General features: G+C 43.4%; 1 protein-coding gene across 2 annotated transcripts in view; it reads left to right on the top strand.

Moving 5' to 3' along the window:
* slc30a9 (solute carrier family 30 member 9) overlaps positions 1-17,555 on the top strand; it is a 196,858-nt gene that overhangs the window by 98,584 nt on the left and 80,719 nt on the right. For both annotated transcript variants that reach the window (XM_068036225.1, XM_068036235.1), the window contains 3 exons: positions 5,742-5,800; positions 11,730-11,797; positions 12,243-12,345. In XM_068036225.1, coding sequence (XP_067892326.1) covers positions 5,742-5,800; positions 11,730-11,797; positions 12,243-12,345 — 230 coding nt within the window. The remainder of the gene's footprint in view (positions 1-5,741; positions 5,801-11,729; positions 11,798-12,242; positions 12,346-17,555) is intronic.

Below are 17,555 nucleotides of genomic sequence, written 5' to 3'. Positions count from 1 at the left end.
TTCCTGTTAAGGTGGGTGCACTGCACTACTGGAAGACATTGCTTTCTGTTCACTGGGACTTTGCCCTATTTTTGTGGCCTACAGAGGCTGAAGAAAGGGGAGGAAGAAGGGACTAGATAACAAAAGTTTAGCCATTATATTGCTGCTACCCCAGTGAGGAAAATGAAGAGAAGGCTGGGTGTGTAGGACAAAATTTATAATTGAGAGCAGCAACATCCCAGTGTCTTGCCTAGGTCAAACAAATTGTCTAGGTGAAGACTGCAGAGGAGAAGTAGAGCTGTGTCGCCCAGTCAGTTTGTCTGCCTGCGTCAAGATCAGTAATGTGGGAACTGGCTATAGGATCTATTGGTTCTCTGAGAGCATGTGGCTCCACACCTTTAAGGTGCTGGAGCATATTCACAAGAATTGTCCAGCCTCCTGAGTTGCTGAAACACTAAAAGTGGCCAAGGCTGGAACCATGATGACAACTTTTGCCTCAGCAACCAATGTCAGCGGAGACAATCAACATTGTCTCCACTGGGGAGGTGGGTGACCATCCTCGGGAGAAGACGGCAAAGAAAAAAACAAGCATCTGCAGTGTGATTCCAATGCTGCATCTGCCAACACACTACCTGGGATGGCCAGTCTAGCCCCCGCACCACCTGGGGTGCGCACTCTGGTCCCAAAAAGAAAGGAGCTGTTGGAGAGGAAATAATGTTGGAGCTACAAATACCTCTCCCTCAGCGCCCATCTGGGGAAAAAGTAGTGGTGGAAGTGGGGGATGATACTGCAAAAGGGCACCCACATGCTGAAGAGGAGTAGGCACCTCAAATAGATTCAGGGATTCCCCTCGACCCTGTTGGAGGGTGCAAGGGGGTAAAGCTGTAAGGCTCCTTCTTTCTATGTTTCTGGTGGGAGAAGTTCCGCCCAGGATGGATTTAAAGGGGGATGGGGTGGTCATGGATGAGAGCCCAGTGGCTCCACAATTAATTGAGGCACACTTGATTGTGTAGGGCACACTGGATGCCAGAGCAGAGGGGATGTATTTTCCAGATTCCCCCACCCTTGGCCCCTAGACTCATTTCCCAGGAATTTCTTGACCTGATCGAGGGTTTCAATAGTTTTTATCCACCTTTGGGTCAGTTGGGGTAATGGAGAAGGGGAAGGCCTCTCTTCCCTCACTCTGGGCTTGGTGTTGGGTGGATTATGGGATATGTTCTTGTCCCATGTTTTCCTGTGGCTTTGCATCTGTGTTACGCTGCCTGGAAGGGATGCTAGGAACCTGATCCACTGCTGCTCTCTGACCTAGATCCCCTGGAGGAGGCTAGGGAGGACATTCCTGCTGTGGATCTGGGGGTGGTATCTAGGTAGAGGAGCAGTTGGCCATAATTGGCACCATGTTGACCCACATGATCCACCCTGACTGATCCTACACTATCTTGGGTTGTTCGATTCATGATAACATCTATCTGGTGTGGGACCTGATCCACCATTCCCAGAGGAGTGATCAATTGGGTGCCTTCCTTACCCTAGATCAGAAGGCATTCAATAGGATAGATCACAACTACTTGTTTGGGATTGTACAAGCAGTAGAATTCTGAACACATTTCATTGCCTGAATCTGAATTCTGTACGCTTCCACAGATGTTTGATTAAGGTTAATGGGCCATTGGCGCCACTTTATTTTGTCCCTCTGTCTGGCCAATTATACAGCATCTGCATGGAGCCTTTCCTGCACCTCTTGCAGAAGAGGTTGTTGGGAATGGCTCTGCGTGAGCCAGGCAAGGAGGTCATCTTTTCAGCTTACACAACTGACATGCTCCTTGTGGTCATGTACCCCGTTGACTTGCAGAATATAGGCAAGTGCCAGCAAGTGAAGTCTGCTGTGTCTTCGGCAAGGATCATATGAGACACGTGCCCTGTAATCCTGGTAGCTTAGTGGATCTGGTAGCTGGATGGGCAGAGGAACTGTAGCAAATGTTCCCTCTTAGCAGTGTGGATGCACAGCTACACAGTGACCCGGAAGGTACCGTGCAGGCCACTCACAAGTTGTCTCCTTTAAGATACTGCACATTGAAATGCACATGTCAGAGACAATATATTAAAGAAAAAAAATAGGAGGGGACATTGGCTCCAGTTCTTTACCCAGGTACTATCCATCTCCGTTACCTGGGAGTTTACCTTAAGATCTTGCCAACTTCGGCAGGGCTAACAGCAAAATCTCAGCTTCCTGAAGATGCTGGACAGGACTGCTCTGATTGATGTCCTACACAGTTTGAACACTGGTTATAAACCAACTGGTAGCCACTATGCTATGATACGTGTTGGTAACTTTGATTCCATCTGCAGAGTTTTTAGCCAAGATTGAGGAAGCGCATCAACTTCTGATGCAAAAGGAAGCATTGGGTTTCTGTTGTAGGTGTGAGTCTCCTGTTTGTTGAGGGCGTTCATGTGCTAGTTTGTCTCTGCACCAGGTTTGAAACTTTCTGCCTTCAGACCAGGCAGAAAGACCTGTATGTAGAGGATCCTCACAAATGGTGTGCCCTGGTAAATCTTTTCTTCAGCAGATGCATGGCCTGAGTTATGATCAACAGCTCCTTTCATCAAGTTGCATGGTATGCATGTAGCCTTGCGGGAGTGCCTATCTTTCATCAAGAACTTATCAAGGTCTGGAGCAGGGGCTTGTTTCCATCAGTGGTAGAGGCTGTTTTGGTGAAACCGCTACCCTGTGATCAACACTTCCACATGGCTAGCTTAGGCAGCACACAGCTGACAGCGTGGCATTCGAGTGAGTTGTATATCGCCAGAGCCTTTGGCATGTTAAATGTTCTGGCACCAATTCCTGCCTGTGGTCAAAGCTATACGGGTGTGGAGGGATTGTCCAATCTTACACTGTTCAGGTGGAGTTTCTCATCTACACAACGCCAAATCCTCCTTCAGAAACCTGCACCTCTCAATTGGATTTGTTTGAAGGAAATTCCCTCTGCTATTCCATGCTGCGAGGAGGGATTTAGTGTATAGGCTGCTCCTGCATATCCTCCACTTCCTCTCCCTCGTGTCCTGCCCGGACATACTCTGGTGTGTCATTTTGCTGATTGACAGAGTTGGGGGATGCGTGGGGGGTTGCAATGGAAGGCTGTCTGCAGAGGAGCTCTAGCTGATGTTCCCGCTAAGCTTCCTTCCTTGCAACGTTGGGGATCTGGGGTGGAGAGTGTTGCACAGAACAGTAGTAGGCAACAGTTTTGTAAGTGCCTTCATGGACTCGCAGGCTACATATGATTTTTGTGGCTTAGAGAAGTCCGTGGTCCATGTCTGTATTTAGTGTGAGAGGTTGCAGGTCCCTGTATAATTAGTTACCTGAAGGGATTGATTCGCAGCTTTTGGTTACACATTAGCCCACACTACTAATTTTTGACTGCCTGATGCAGAGTGGGTTGAGTAAGTCAGAGGATCTTCTCATGGACCTGCTCGGGACTGGCTGAAATAATGTGTATTTCCAGGATGCGTGGCTCCCGGGATGGGAGGTGGTGGGTGGGGGGGCGGGGGCAGGGTTGGGCGGTATAGTCTCTCTGGCTGCCTACTTCTCTTCCATGGTCTAGTCTGTCCCCAGATGTCCCTAGAGCAGAAGCATGTGTTGCCCACTAGTATGCTTGAGTCTTCCTTGACTGGTAGGCACCGCAGGTTATAAAGTGTCTTATAGACATTGATAACATTATTGGCAATTCTTTTTGCTTTTGTTGGGACTTTGCTGTTTTTGGCTTTTTTTAGTTTGATTCGACCATATGTTTCCTATATTTGTGTTGCCCTAAAAAGGGCACTTGTGATTGTTGTTTGGTGACCTTGGCTCCAAAAAAGACCCAGGTTTGAAGCTTTAGAAACACGGCCCCCCCCCCCACCCCCGAGGCGGGGTGTCCATAGAATCACGACAGGTGGCAGGGACGGCCCGTCACCAAGTGATTTTTGCTGGGCGCGGAACAGGCTGATGTTGGCCTTCCCGTTCAGAGCGGCGGGGGTTGCCTGCGCCATGCGGAGAGGGCGGGCGTCTTGTAAAATGAGGTCCCCTCTTTGCAGGCTTGGCAGAGTGGTGGGTCCCTCCTTCGTGGGCAGTCTGTGGCCCATGGAGGATTTGTGCCAGCAAAGCCTCCACCTCCATGGATCCCCCCCCCTCCACTTGGACTTCATACCCACCCTCAGACCCCTTCTCACAAAGGCCTTCCGTACTGACCCCGGCGACCTCACCTCACTTTCCTGAGGCCTGGGGTTCCAGCGCTGGGCCTGGGTCTGTGGACTCTGCAGTATCAACAGTGCCCACTGCCAGTGGTGACGCTACTGATACTGCTGAGCTGCTGGCCCTGTGATTGGCCGGCAGCTCTTGGAGGTGGAATCATTGTTTTAAAGGGACGGGGATCCCGGCACGGGACACTTAGCGAGCAAAACAATGGAGGATCACTCCAGGGAGATGCAAAAAGGCCAAACCGGGGTTCCTCACGCCTTTTTGGCCCATGCTGGGAGCCCTGACTCCTCTACATGCTGCAGCCCAAGATGTGTAAGTCTTTTCCGTTAGAGGTCTGTACTTCTGAGATGCCTAGGACTTGAGTTCATAAGTCTCTTTAGCTGTCAATTATTTTTTGCAAACCCTGTTCTGTTTGTGTTGGAACTTGCTATCTAAGGCTGTTTGTTATCCCTCCACCTTTTCTATTCAATGATATTGAAGGCCTAATGGCGAGAAATCCATTTTTCAGGAACAGTTGAAAGTAGCCAGAATTGAATTTTTTTTATATACACTCAAAACAAGGGGCAACACAAACTTTTTTCTAATTTTTGCAAAGTAATTTTAGATAGAAAAAACAATATGTATATGCAGGTGATTTTTTTTTTGTTAAAACAGGTGTCTTCATTCTAAAGATCAATTGTTCAGACTCCACTGTGATTCCTCTCGCCCTTTCTCAAATTCTATTCTAGTTTATATTTCCTTCCCAATGTGCAGATATGTATTTGAAGGGAAGAGTCCCTTGCATCACCCTGCCCCCCACCCATGCAAACCCTCTAAATCTGATCACCAACTGAACACACTTTGTTTGCTTGTACCTCCCAAAAGCAGTATCCTGGATAAAATAAGTGTGCAGTTTATTTATTTTTATTTATTTATTTAGAGATACAGCACTGAAACAGGCCCTTCGGCCCACCGAGTCTGTGCCGACCATCAACCACCCATTTATACTAATCCTACATTAATCCCATTACCCTCTCTCATCCTCACCTTCCCTCAATTCCCCTACCACCTACCTATACTAGGGGCAAGTTTTAATGGCCAATTTACCTATCGACCTGCAAGTCTTTGGCTGTGGGAGGAAACCCACGCGGTCACAGGCAGAACTTGCAAACTCCGCACAGGCAGTACCCAGAATCGAACCCGGGTCGCTGACGCTGTGAGGCTGCAGTGCTAACCACTGCGCCACTGTGCCGCCCTAGTTACATAGCCCTGAGGCACTGTTTGTTTGTCCTTGTTATGTTCACCCACTTACCTATACAACAGTGGTATATTAAAGGAAGTATATTCATTTCCTTATCTATTTGCAGTCAGTAAGAAAATCCTTACTTTGAATTAATCAAAAACAGTTGCATGTCTGCCTCTCAAAATGCCACTTGTACTTTCTAAATTCCTTTCAGTGCAATGTCAGAGGAGACCTGGTTAATTCAATTAATTGACATTATGTTCTAGTACAAAGTGAATTTGATTTAATACTTTTTCTCCACTACAGATGTTTTCAAGAACCAGCAGCTAATGAGGGAATATAGGGAGTTTCTGGGTAACACTATGGTAAGACCAATTACGCTGTCAAAATTGTCTTCCTATTTAAAAAAAAGACATTTATATGGGGGTAGAGCTACGACTAGTTTTCTGCTCCGATTTCGGGGAATTTAAGTCAAAAGTAAGTTAGGCTTGAAAACACGTGCTCATGTTCTCAATCTTTTATGCTTGCTCAATCTGTCCAAATAAAACCCTGCACCCAGGTCAAAATTGTGAGATTTCACCGATTTTGTGCTGGTTCGGGAAGGGTCTTCAAATTGCGTTCATTTTGTTAGATGCACAGGCACTCGTGGGCAGGTTTTACAAGTTTTTTTTCATCTCAAAAACTAAGCTCATAAGAAACTGGAGCTGACTAGTGTACACCAATGAAAGCATTAAATGGTTCTGTATAGTTTTAAGCATTTTCAGTGATTTTTTTAAAAATCAGGTTGCACACAAATGAAGGACTGAATAACCTTAATAAAATGCTTATTTTGGGTGATGAATTCATTTTCAGCTGTATTAATGAAACTACACCAGACTGCCACTCTTAAAAACATCAAGGAATACTATTCATAAAAAATAAATATTACATTCTATAATGCAGCCCAATAATGCTAGCTTATGTAATATTTTGCATATGCAATTTTGCAAATGATATTTAGAGGAAATTTGAACTGTAACCTAACTAACACAATTTTAAATGCATTTTGGGCAACGTTTTCCAGTTTTGACCAAAGTGGAAACTCCACCCTAAAATTTCTTTGATCGCCGAGGGATGGGATTTGAAAAGAGTGTATATCTTAACAAAAAGTTGTTAATGTCATAATCCCACTTTTGAACTGATGAATTTTAGCACCATGCGTTCAAAAAGTTGAATGTAATTTATTGATATGTGAAATTATTAGAAATGATCAGATCTTAAATATTAACTATAACTGTAATGGTTTGCAATATTTTCATAGAAATACTTTTGAAGCGTTTAATCCTTCACACGAATATCCAGAGCAGGGTGTAAATTAAGCATTAATTTGTAAGAGTTGCTTTTATACACTACAGTCCATGAATAAGAGAGATATGAATAAGTTGGCTATCGCAGAAGAGGTTTATTAGATAAAACTTGCATCCACAATGACGATGTAAGAAAGTGGCGTTGAACAGTTAACCTAAGTCTTCCCATCTGTCTCCTAATAATGCTGCGTGAAGCATATTATTTCTCCTTTTCCTTAAGATGTGCAGAAATTTATTTTTACATAAAACTGGAGTGAAGGAATATTATTGTTTGGCATAGTGAAACTATTTATATTTTAAACTGGGTTGTATATGCACCCAACTTGAATTATTTTTTTCTACACCAAACAACTTTTCATCCATTTCAATCACTGTCTCAAATCACATGACAATATCCTGTCTGAGTTCACTGCCGCCTGTCCACCCTTAACCTCTCCTTCCAAATAAACACTCCTAACCATATTCATGGCTACTCCCCACCCACACCACCCCGTGTGGTACCTCTCAATCACAAGTAAAGGCATCTCTGTTCGCTTCCTTGGATATCTCTGCAATCACATTCCTCCTTCCACCCCATTCCTTCTGCATCCTCCTCTCGAAAAACTCTTGCCCCAAATCACTTACAGTGGCCCTTACAACTGTGTGGCCTTTGGCCCTCCAGTCACCACAATGCCTCTGCAGCTGACAATCTGCTCACTCAAGCCCCCACCTTTTGATGCCTTTGTCCACAGTAAAACCTTTAGACCATGTAAATTGGTTTCTTAGTGCCTGGGTTTTCAGTGCTATGAGTGCTGTTTTGCTTTCAAAATTGGTGTCTGCAGTACAGAATCACAGAATAATAGAGTGCAGAAGAGGCCCTTCAGCCCATCGAGTCTGCACCGATGCATTAAAACACCTGACCTGTCTACCTAATCCCATTTGCCAGCACTTGGCCCATAGCCCACACACCCACACTTCTGGTGTGAGCCGCACGGGACTTCTTTTTGGTGAGGGCATTAGTGTGCGTGCAGAGAGCATCTGCTGGAAGTATGCAGAGTAGGCTGATCGTAACGTCACATGCTGATTTGTCGTCAGTGCTGCCTTTTTGGAGCTTAACATTCCAGCTAACGCCTCTCAACGTTGCACAACTGAATATGTGCTTGGCAGCAGGATGGATTCTCCACCAGCCCAATTTAAAGGGACCATCAACTACTTTCAGGTTAGTTGTTGATTTCTAAGGGTTGTTCCTTAGATTGCTGAAGTGTTTGGTGGTTCCTAGAGTTGTTTAAAGTTACTCAAGTTACAGAGAGTGGAGTGGCACATGCTGAAGGACCTTTTCCTGGCTTCAAAGATTCTAAACAAGCCACTTGCTCCTAAACATGGGTGCAGAGTATGAATCTCCCTGGCCTACAGCATGATGGGGAAAATGAGCAGAGGTGACACAGAGCAGTTCAAGCTGCTGGAGGAGGGAGAGAAGAGCTCTTAGCAGGAGGCCATATCTGCCCAGAGTGTTGAGCAAACAATTCTCCTACCTGAGCCTCAGGGAGGAATAGTGTCAGATGTCTCCGTTTCACTAAGGGCATCCTCAGTGAAATCTGTCACCCAGTCAGAGCAGGGTGAGGACTGCATTGCAAGTGGTTTGATGGTGAGCATGGCCATGCATGTTTATATTTCTGGCTCCTTCTAGGCTGAAGCAGGCGATACTTGTCACACTGCCCAGTTTGCTGGTCATTGAGGCTCTGTATTTCAAGAGAGCTGACTATATTTCAATCTCAGTCGAGAACAGCAGACAGAGGGAGCAAGTGGCTTCGCAAGAATTACAGGCATTCTCCATGGTGCCAAGTGCCATTAAATGAATGCACGTCACTTTGGTGGCGCTGCATGTCAACTCTGAGATGTACTGCAATCGAAAGGGATTCCAGTCCCTCAGTGTCAAGCTGGTGTGTGACCATATGCAGCAAATCATGCAGATCTCTGCCCAGTTTCCTGGTAGCAGTCATGATGCCTTCAATCTGCAGCAGTCCTCTGTACCATCTGCATTTGAGCCACCACAACAAACCAGAGGCAACATGGCTATCCTTTGATGACATAGCTTATGACTCTGGTGTGCAACCCACGCATATGTGGACAGCATGCATATAACGAAAGCTGTGCTGCCACATGAAATGTGATAGGGCAAGCCTTGGGATGCTTAAACAATGCTGCCACTTCCTGGACCACTCTGGAGGAGGCCTGCAATACTTTAGAATGTATGTCAAGAATTGTGATGATCTGCATGCTGCACAACCTCGCCATCTCTAACCACCAGCTATACAGTGACCAGTTGATGAGAAGAAAGGGAGGAGGCAACCAGCACAGCCTCTTTCTGGCTGGGCTGTCCGTGATCAATTCATCTGACCGCAGTACTGGTAAACATAACTGCAATTCCCCATTCACTGACAGTCCCGCACCTTACCTTCCCTCTGCTACTGATCGTCACAGCATCTGCTTGGTCACGATGCAAAAATAAAAGCCTCCACAGAATAAACATTTCAAACCAAATTTATAAATCAAACTGTGATATTGTATACAAACATCAACTAATCACCCTTGTGTCTGTCTTCCATGTGCCTTTGCCTGTCCTAGTGCTCGTAAGCAGTGCTATCCCAGTGGCTGCAGCATGGCTGGAGGAAGGTTGCTGATTTTCAGTTGGGGAGACCGTAGATGACTTTGTAGGACTATCTCGAGCAACTCTGCCCCTAGAAGGCCCAACTTTGGACTGCATCTTCTCTGCAGCAGTTAACAGCAGTCTGGACTGGCTGGCTGATGGGCAAGAGCACTGAAGAAAGGCAGTGTTGGGATGTCGTCCTGAGAGAGGATAGCAGGTTTGTGCTCCACGAAGCCACTGCCACTCACCCAGGGTGGTGTCTGAGCAATCCTGATGATCTGTTGGAGGACAGATTGCTGGACTGCTGTGACACCCCGCCAGCTCCTTTGCACACTGCTACCTGCAACCATAATGGCAGCAGTTGGAGCTCCCACTACAGCACTTAAATTTTGAATGGCTTCTGCTTGTGCTGCAATGGAAGCTGAGATATTGGCATCAGACTCTGCATCATGATTGGGCCTGCAAGTGTGCTAATGGAGTTAGTAACTACTTACACGCTGGAAAGGATGGGCTTTAAGCTCTGTGCCAACTTGGTGCTAGACTGCTTCTTGACATGAACCACCAGACTTTCTGGCAGGCCTGCCAATGTACCAGACATTTCATTGTGTATACCCTTCTGCGGCCATCCCATTGAAGACCTTACCCGAGTCATCTGCGGAAAAACACGTGCAACCTCTCCCTCGATGAGCTGGCACCTTTGCTACTCAGGTCGCCTGCCCTGACTGCAGGCCTCTCGTGCCTTGTGTCTCAGCACTTGCACTTGCAGGTGCTATCCTATGTGCAATGTCAGTATTTGTGCTGGTGGTTGCAAGTGTGAGAGCGAATGATAGTCTTCTTCATCACTCTCTTCCTGCTCTTCTACCACTGCCTGGCCAGATGCAGTTCTTGGGTATCCGAAAGGAGAAAGGCACAAGGAGTAGTGTTGTAGTGAGGGGAGGTGGGGGAAAGGAAGACGTGCGTGCTTACATCATCTGCAGCTTGTAAATCAGAAGAGAAGATTGTGGGATAAGATATGTGAGCAGGAAAATTGGATATGAGGATACAGTCATCTTCAATGGTTCAGTCCTGCCACTGGCCACAGCCTTAGCCGTGGCTGCTCCAGTGATGGCAAACACCTGTCTCCTCCAAGTTAAGGACATGCAACCCTGCTGATTAAGTGCTGCTCCGGTTACCTGTCCCCTTGCCCTGCAGGGGAGAGGAATGTGTGTCAGTGAGTGTGGTGCAATGTGTTTGGGTGGCTGTCATTGTTGAATATTTGGTAGCATGTGCAAGCTGTGTAAATGTACACTTGGATGGCATTTTGTAATTAATTTAGCTCCTTTTAAAAACTGCGTTGACACCTTTCATATCTTAGTCTCTTTTTAGTAATTTTTGTTTTGCTCATGTTTGTTGATGTATTTCAAGCTAATTCTTGCAGTTAGGAAAGATATACTGCTTAAGTTAACCAGAACAGCCTGATAATCTGAATAATATTAGTTGTCCAGAGTATTGTGATTGTCCATAGTAATTGAATTTGACTTGTAAGCAACTGAAAAGTGCAGAAATGTTTCTGCCTTGTGATCTGCAATTATAAAAGCTCAAAATGCTTTCCTCATGATTTGATTGTAGTATAAGAACATATGAGGAGTAGGCTGTTCAGCCCATCGAGCCTGCTTCGCCATTCAGTACGATCATGGCTGATCATCCACTTCAGTGCCTTTTCCCCATACTATCCCTTTGTCATTGGTATTTAAAAATCTGTCAATCTCTACTTTAAACATATTCAATGACTGAGCTTCCACAACCCTCTGGGGGTAGAGAATTCCATAGATTCCCTCAGTAAAGAAATTTCTCTATGAATATACAGCAATCCAAAAACCTTTTTAGGTAACTGCAACTCTACTTATTGTAGTTGTCATGTCATATAATTGTGGAAACAAATGAATTGGTTATATATTTCAAGTCAGACCTGGTGGTAACTTTTTTTTAACATCCTTTTGCATATCCTAGATATAGTTCAGTGCTGCTCTCATTGGATGATTGCTATGTACCACTGAACTTTCCTTTGTCTAAATTTTCCTGGGGATTCTTTACTAAAGCACCTTCTTTTATACACTTTAAATGAAGCTAGGTGTAGGAGTATGCAAAATGCATAACACTTTTGCTGTAATTGCTGTTTTTTTAGAATTTTATTGGTCAAAAAATGAAAAGTAACGTGTTAAATTTCACCAAAAAAGTATTGTCACTGCTAAAAATAAATTGTTTTGAAAGTTAATACAACTGCAATAGTTGATGCTTTAACTTATCAATAACACAAGTTTTGTTTTTAACTTTTCCTTTCAGCCTCGCTCAACTAAGTCAACACCATTTTTACAGGGACCAGGAAAAGTTGTGATGGTTGCAATCTGCATGTAAGGCCTGTTTTGTATTTAAAGTTCATTTATTTTGTTTTAAAACTGGGATTAGATAGAAATCTGCACAAAGAACAAGTAAATATGTATTCTCTCTGCCTCTTCTCCCCCTCTCCTCATGATGCCATGTATCACTGTGCTCTCCCAAAAGGCAATAGGGTTTGCAAATATCTAGGATGGCAGAGAAAAATGCTCCATTTAGTGGTCTGGCTAAAAGATATGGTGCTTACCTTTTGAGAAAATAGCTGCTGTGGAATTTAATACTGAGCCCAATAGGAGACTGGTATTCCATTGCTATATATATATATAATCAAAATAAATTTTCTTGTTTTTACTAACTTTAAAACAAATATGTTGAAAAATTACTTTTTAGATGTTACTTTAAATACAAAAATCCCACATTTCTGTCTGTCAATATGTTACTTTTGTTAACCCCACTGTCTAGCAATGGGCTGAATTTTATCTTCAAACTACTTGCCTGGATTTATACAGGGTCTGCATCAATGTTCTCAGAAGCTATACATTCACTGGCGGACACCTGTAATCAGGTAAGGAAGTGAACAATTTATTGCCTCCTTTGCCTGGATTATTCAATTTATTGTGAGAATAAGTTAAACTTGTTTCAAATATAATTTACTGCTGCCTTATGATTATGCATGAAAGCTCTCCATGTGAGTAATTTATCAATAAATCTGAAAATGTTTATAATAAAAGTACTCTAATTATTGATGTTGTATTTGACTCCACTTTTAACTTTGCTGGAAGTATAACAGCCTGCTAATGATGTACGCTGTTATTAATGTGCAAATTGGCCAACAAATTCATCAGATTAAGAGATGCACTGTGAATCTCCAGAACTTCCTGGTTGATTTATGCTGTTTTGCCATTTGCTTCATGTAAATGGCATCTCATCCTGAACCTTCCCTTATTTTTGAGAACGTGCTGGATTTGCACATTAATTGTCCACTAAACTCACCTCTTTGGCCCAAAAAGGGAACAATTTAAAGTTTTCAACCCCATTCCTGCATATAATAAATTGTTGGAGATTTAAGGAATGTAAAATTAAAAAGAAAATTGAGGTTTTTTTTCTCTCTCTATAGCGAATTTGGCTCAAATTCACTTACTAATTCTTCCTGCTTTTCAGTCATTTCCTACTGAATTACCATTCACTTAAGGTCCCAGATGCCCCATTGCCTTCACAACCCCAAGTTATGCCGCAGAAATTTTCCGAGTTGATAGCTGCAGGAAAATGTCTTAACTGGTGCCATATGCCACAAGTTGCCCCATTCCAGCAAGATCAATCCCAGCCTGTTTAAAGCTTAACCTATATAAATAGGTATTGCATGCATATGGTCATTCTGATTGGGAGGGGTTGGGTTTCCTGTTCTAAATTTGGAACTGAGATTTCATCCATCTTCAATAGATACAATCTGCAGTGTTTCCAGGGGTGGGACAGGAAAGAGAAAAGATTGGTAGAATTTTCATCTTTTGATCCTTCATTTGTATGTTAACTCTCTTATCTAGCTTTTTCTATAGTTTAGTTAGCATGGACTTTGTAATCCTTGGCTAGAAACTAAGAAGTTAAGATTTTGCTTGGCCTTTGAGGTCCATGCAAAGTAACCATTTGCTCAAGGCAGAGAAACTTTTATGTCCTTGGTGAAGCATAAACTTGAGTTTTTGCTGCTAATATTTCTGACGATCTTTAGATCCTTGAGGACCTAGTAACTTTGAAGATTTTTGAAGTAGCCATTATCGTCATCCGTGGAAACCTTTGTTGCATAAAGGCTTAGTTAATGGTGTGGGTGCAGATTTGATGTTCCATTTGCAACTGGAATCTTAGCCTTTCAGAATCTGGTCTATTTATTGTGGGAACAAGGTATGGTTGTTCAGGTTGTCAACTACTGTTGGCTTATTTCTTTTTAAGTTCTAAAGTGAAATGTATTCATACTTGCATGTTTGCAAATTTGACAGATGAAATTGTTCATTATACAATATAATAGATTCAACTTACTATCAACTTGGATAAAAGGAAATACAGTTTAAGAGCAACCCTTTTAGATCATTGAGTGTATCAGTGATAGTTTTCTTGAGCAGTATGTAATGGAACCGACGCGGGAGCAAGCTATCTTAGATCTAGTCCTGTGTAATGAGACAGGAATAATTAGTGACCTCATAGTTAGGGATCCTCTTGGAAGGAGTGATCACAGTATGGTTGAATTTAAAATACAGATGGAGAGTGTGAAGATAAAATCCAATACCAGGGTCCTGCGCTTGAACAAGGGGGACTACAATAGAATGAGGGAGGACTTGGCTAAAGTAGACTGGAAACAAAGATTTTATGGTGGGACAGTTGACGAGCAGTGGAGGACTTTCAAAGCAATTTTTCAAAGTGCTCAGCAAAAGTATATTCCAGTGAAAAGGAAGGACTGGAAGAAAAGGGGTAATCTACCATGGGTGTCTAAGGAAATAAGGGAGGCTATCAAATTGAAAGAGAAGGCATACAAAGTGACCAAAAACAGCATGAAACTAGAAGATTGGGAAAACTTTAAAGGTCAACAGAAAGCCACAAAAAGAGCTACAAAGAAAAGTAAGATAGAACATGAGAAAAAACTAGCACAGAATATAAAGACAGATAGCAAAAGTTTCTATAAATATATAAAACGAAAAAGAGTGGCTAAAGTAAATGTTGGTCCTTTAGAGGATGAGAAGGGGAATTTAGTTATGGGATATGATGAAATGGCCGAGGCATTGAACAGGTATTTTGTATCGGTTTTCACAATGGAGGACATTAATAACATGCCAGTAATTGACAAAGAGACGAACGTAGGTGAGGACCTGGAAACAATCATTATTATGGAAGAGGTCGTGTTGGGCAAGCTAATGGAGCTAAGGATTGATAAGTCTACTGGCCCTGATGGAATGCATCCCAGGGTACTAAAAGAGATGGCGGGGGAAATAGCAGGTGCACTGGTGGTAATTTTCCAAAATTCGCTGGACTCTGGGGTAGTCCCAGCAGATTGGAAAACAGCAGATGTGACGCCACTGTTTAAAAAGGGAGGTAGACAAAAGATGGGGAATTATAGACCGGTTAGCTTAACCTCTGTAGTGGGGAAGATGCTTGAGTCTATTATCAAGGAAGAAATAGCAGGGCATCTCGATAGAAATTGTCCCGTTGGGCAGACGCAGCACGGGTTCATGAAGGGCAGGTCATGCTTGACAAATCTTTTGGAATTCTATGATGACATTACGAGCAAGGTGGACAATGGGGACCCAGTGGATGTGGTGTGCCTAGATTTCCAAAAGGCCTTCGACAAGGTGCCGCACAAGAGGCTGCTGCATAAGATAAGGATGCATGGCGTTAGGGGTAAAGTATTAGCATGGATAGAGGATTGGTTGACTAACAGGAAGCAGAGAGTGGGGATAAATGAGTGCTATTCTGGTTGGCAATCAGTCACTAGTGGTGTGCCTCAGGGATCGGTGTTGGGACCGTAATTATTTACAATTTATATAGATGATTTGGAGTTGGGGACCACGTGTAGGGTGTCAAAGTTTGCAGATGACACTAAGATGAGTGGCAGAGCAGAGTGTGCAGATGACTGTGAAACTTTGCAGAGGAACATAGATACATTGAGTGAGTGGGCAAAGGTCTGGCAGATGGAATACAATGTTAATAAATGTGAAGTCATTCATTTCGGTAGGAGTAACAGTAAAAAGGATTATTACTTGAATGGTAAAAAGTTGCAGCATGCTGCTATGCAGAGGGACCTGGGTGTCCTTGTGCATGAATCGCAGAAGGTTGGTCTGCAGGTACAGCAAGTAATTAGGAAGGCAAATTAAATGTTGTCCTTCATTGCTAAAGGGATTGAGTTTAAAAGCAGAGAGGTTATGTTGCAGCTGTATAAGGTACTGGTGAGGCCGCACCTGGAGTACTGTGTGCAGTTTTGGTCTCCTTACTTGAGAAAGGATGTACTGGCACTGGAGAGGGTGCAGAGGAGGTTCACTAGGTTGATTCCGGAGTTGAGAGGGTTGGCTTATGAGGAGAGACTGAGTAGATTGGGATTATATTCATTGGAATTCAGAAGAATGAGGGGGGATCTTACAGAAATATATAAAATTATGAAGGGAATAGATAAGATACAAGTAGAGAGGATGTTTCCACTGGCAGGTGAAGCTAGGACAAGAGGGCATAGCCTCAAGATTAGATGGAGCAGATTTAGGACTGAATTAAGAAGGAACTTCTTCACCCAGAGGGTTGTTAATCTATGGAATTCCTTGCCCAGTGAAGTAGTTGACGCTTCTTCAGTAAACGTTTTTAAAGCTAAGGTAGATATCTTTTTGAACAATAAAGGAATTAAGGGATACGGTGAGAGCGCGGGTAAGTGGATCTGAGTCCACGAAAAGATCAGCCATGATCTTATTGAATGGCGGAGCAGGCTCGAGGGGCCGGACGGCCTACTCCTGCTCCTAGTTCTTATGATCTTATGATCATATTGGGTAATAACCATTTAGGTTCACATTCTCTTAAAGTATAAAGCAAAATTTGATTTTATGATTTTAAAATTTGACATTAAATTTCTCACTCATTTGCACCTGTAATTTCTTTCTTGATGCACCTGTAATTTCTTTCTTGACTTTGGTTTGTAGGCATGATCCATGTTTACTTTCTGGTTCTGCAATGCAGCCATAAATCCAAAATATTGAATATTTTACAGTGCACATGTTTGCACACACTTTACAATTTATAACCATTACATTACTGTTAGCCATTATCTGTCTATGCAGTATTTTTATGACTGTTCTAGCTGTTGTAGCTGTGCAACCTTACTGCCTGCTGCGGTACGAGGGTGAAGTTTCTTTATCATTGGTCAAGTGAGTGCAGTCTGTGTCTTTCTGCTATCCAATTGATTATCTTATGCTTTGGCTAATTCCCCAGTCGCCTTACACAAAATGGAAAGATCAAACAATTCCTTCGACTGTCTCAAACATCCACATTTCACGACCTGCCTACAACCTCTCACCCTTTTGAGTTATTGAAAAAAACCTCACCCAGCTCCTTGATCAGTGTCCTCTTTTGCTTCAACTGATCTGGCCTTCAATCTACTGAACAGCTTTTTTTTTTTTGGTCTCATTTGGATACCTTCATCCCCACAAAATATCTCCGCATACTCACGCCCGCCCTGGTATAATTCCTACTCTGCCTCTTCAAATGTGAGTGGTACATAGGATTACATAGGATATATGGCTCAGGATCAGTCCATTTGGTCCAACTAGTCCATGGCTGGCATTTTTGCTCCACTTGAGCCTCCTCCCATCTAGCCCCATCTAAATCGATCATTATAGCCCTCTATACCCTTCTCCCTCATATATGCTTGTCTAAGTTCCCCTTAACTGCATCCATACTATTTGCTTTAATCACTCTCTGTGGTAGTCCACATTCTCAGCACTGTTTGAGTAAAGAAGTTTCTTCTGAATTCCCTATTGGATTGTTTGGTGACTGTCTTATCTTGAGGGCCTCCTAGTTTTGTTCTGGGCCACAAGTGGAAAAATTCTTTCATGATTTTAATGACCTCTATTAGATCACCCCATGCTCTTTTTACAAGAGAAGAGACCCAGCCAGTTCATCCTTTCCTGATGTGTATACCCATGCATTTCTGGCATCATCCTTGTAAATCTTCTCTGCACCCTCTCTAGTGTCTCTATATCCTTTTTATAACCCAGCGACCGGAACTGCAAGTGGGACTCCAAGTGTGGTCTAACC

The sequence above is a fragment of the Heterodontus francisci genome, chromosome 1, assembly GCF_036365525.1.
Source record: "Heterodontus francisci isolate sHetFra1 chromosome 1, sHetFra1.hap1, whole genome shotgun sequence".
In the NCBI taxonomy this organism is placed as follows: domain Eukaryota; kingdom Metazoa; phylum Chordata; class Chondrichthyes; order Heterodontiformes; family Heterodontidae; genus Heterodontus; species Heterodontus francisci.
This window is presented reverse-complemented; position numbering and strand designations above follow the sequence as displayed.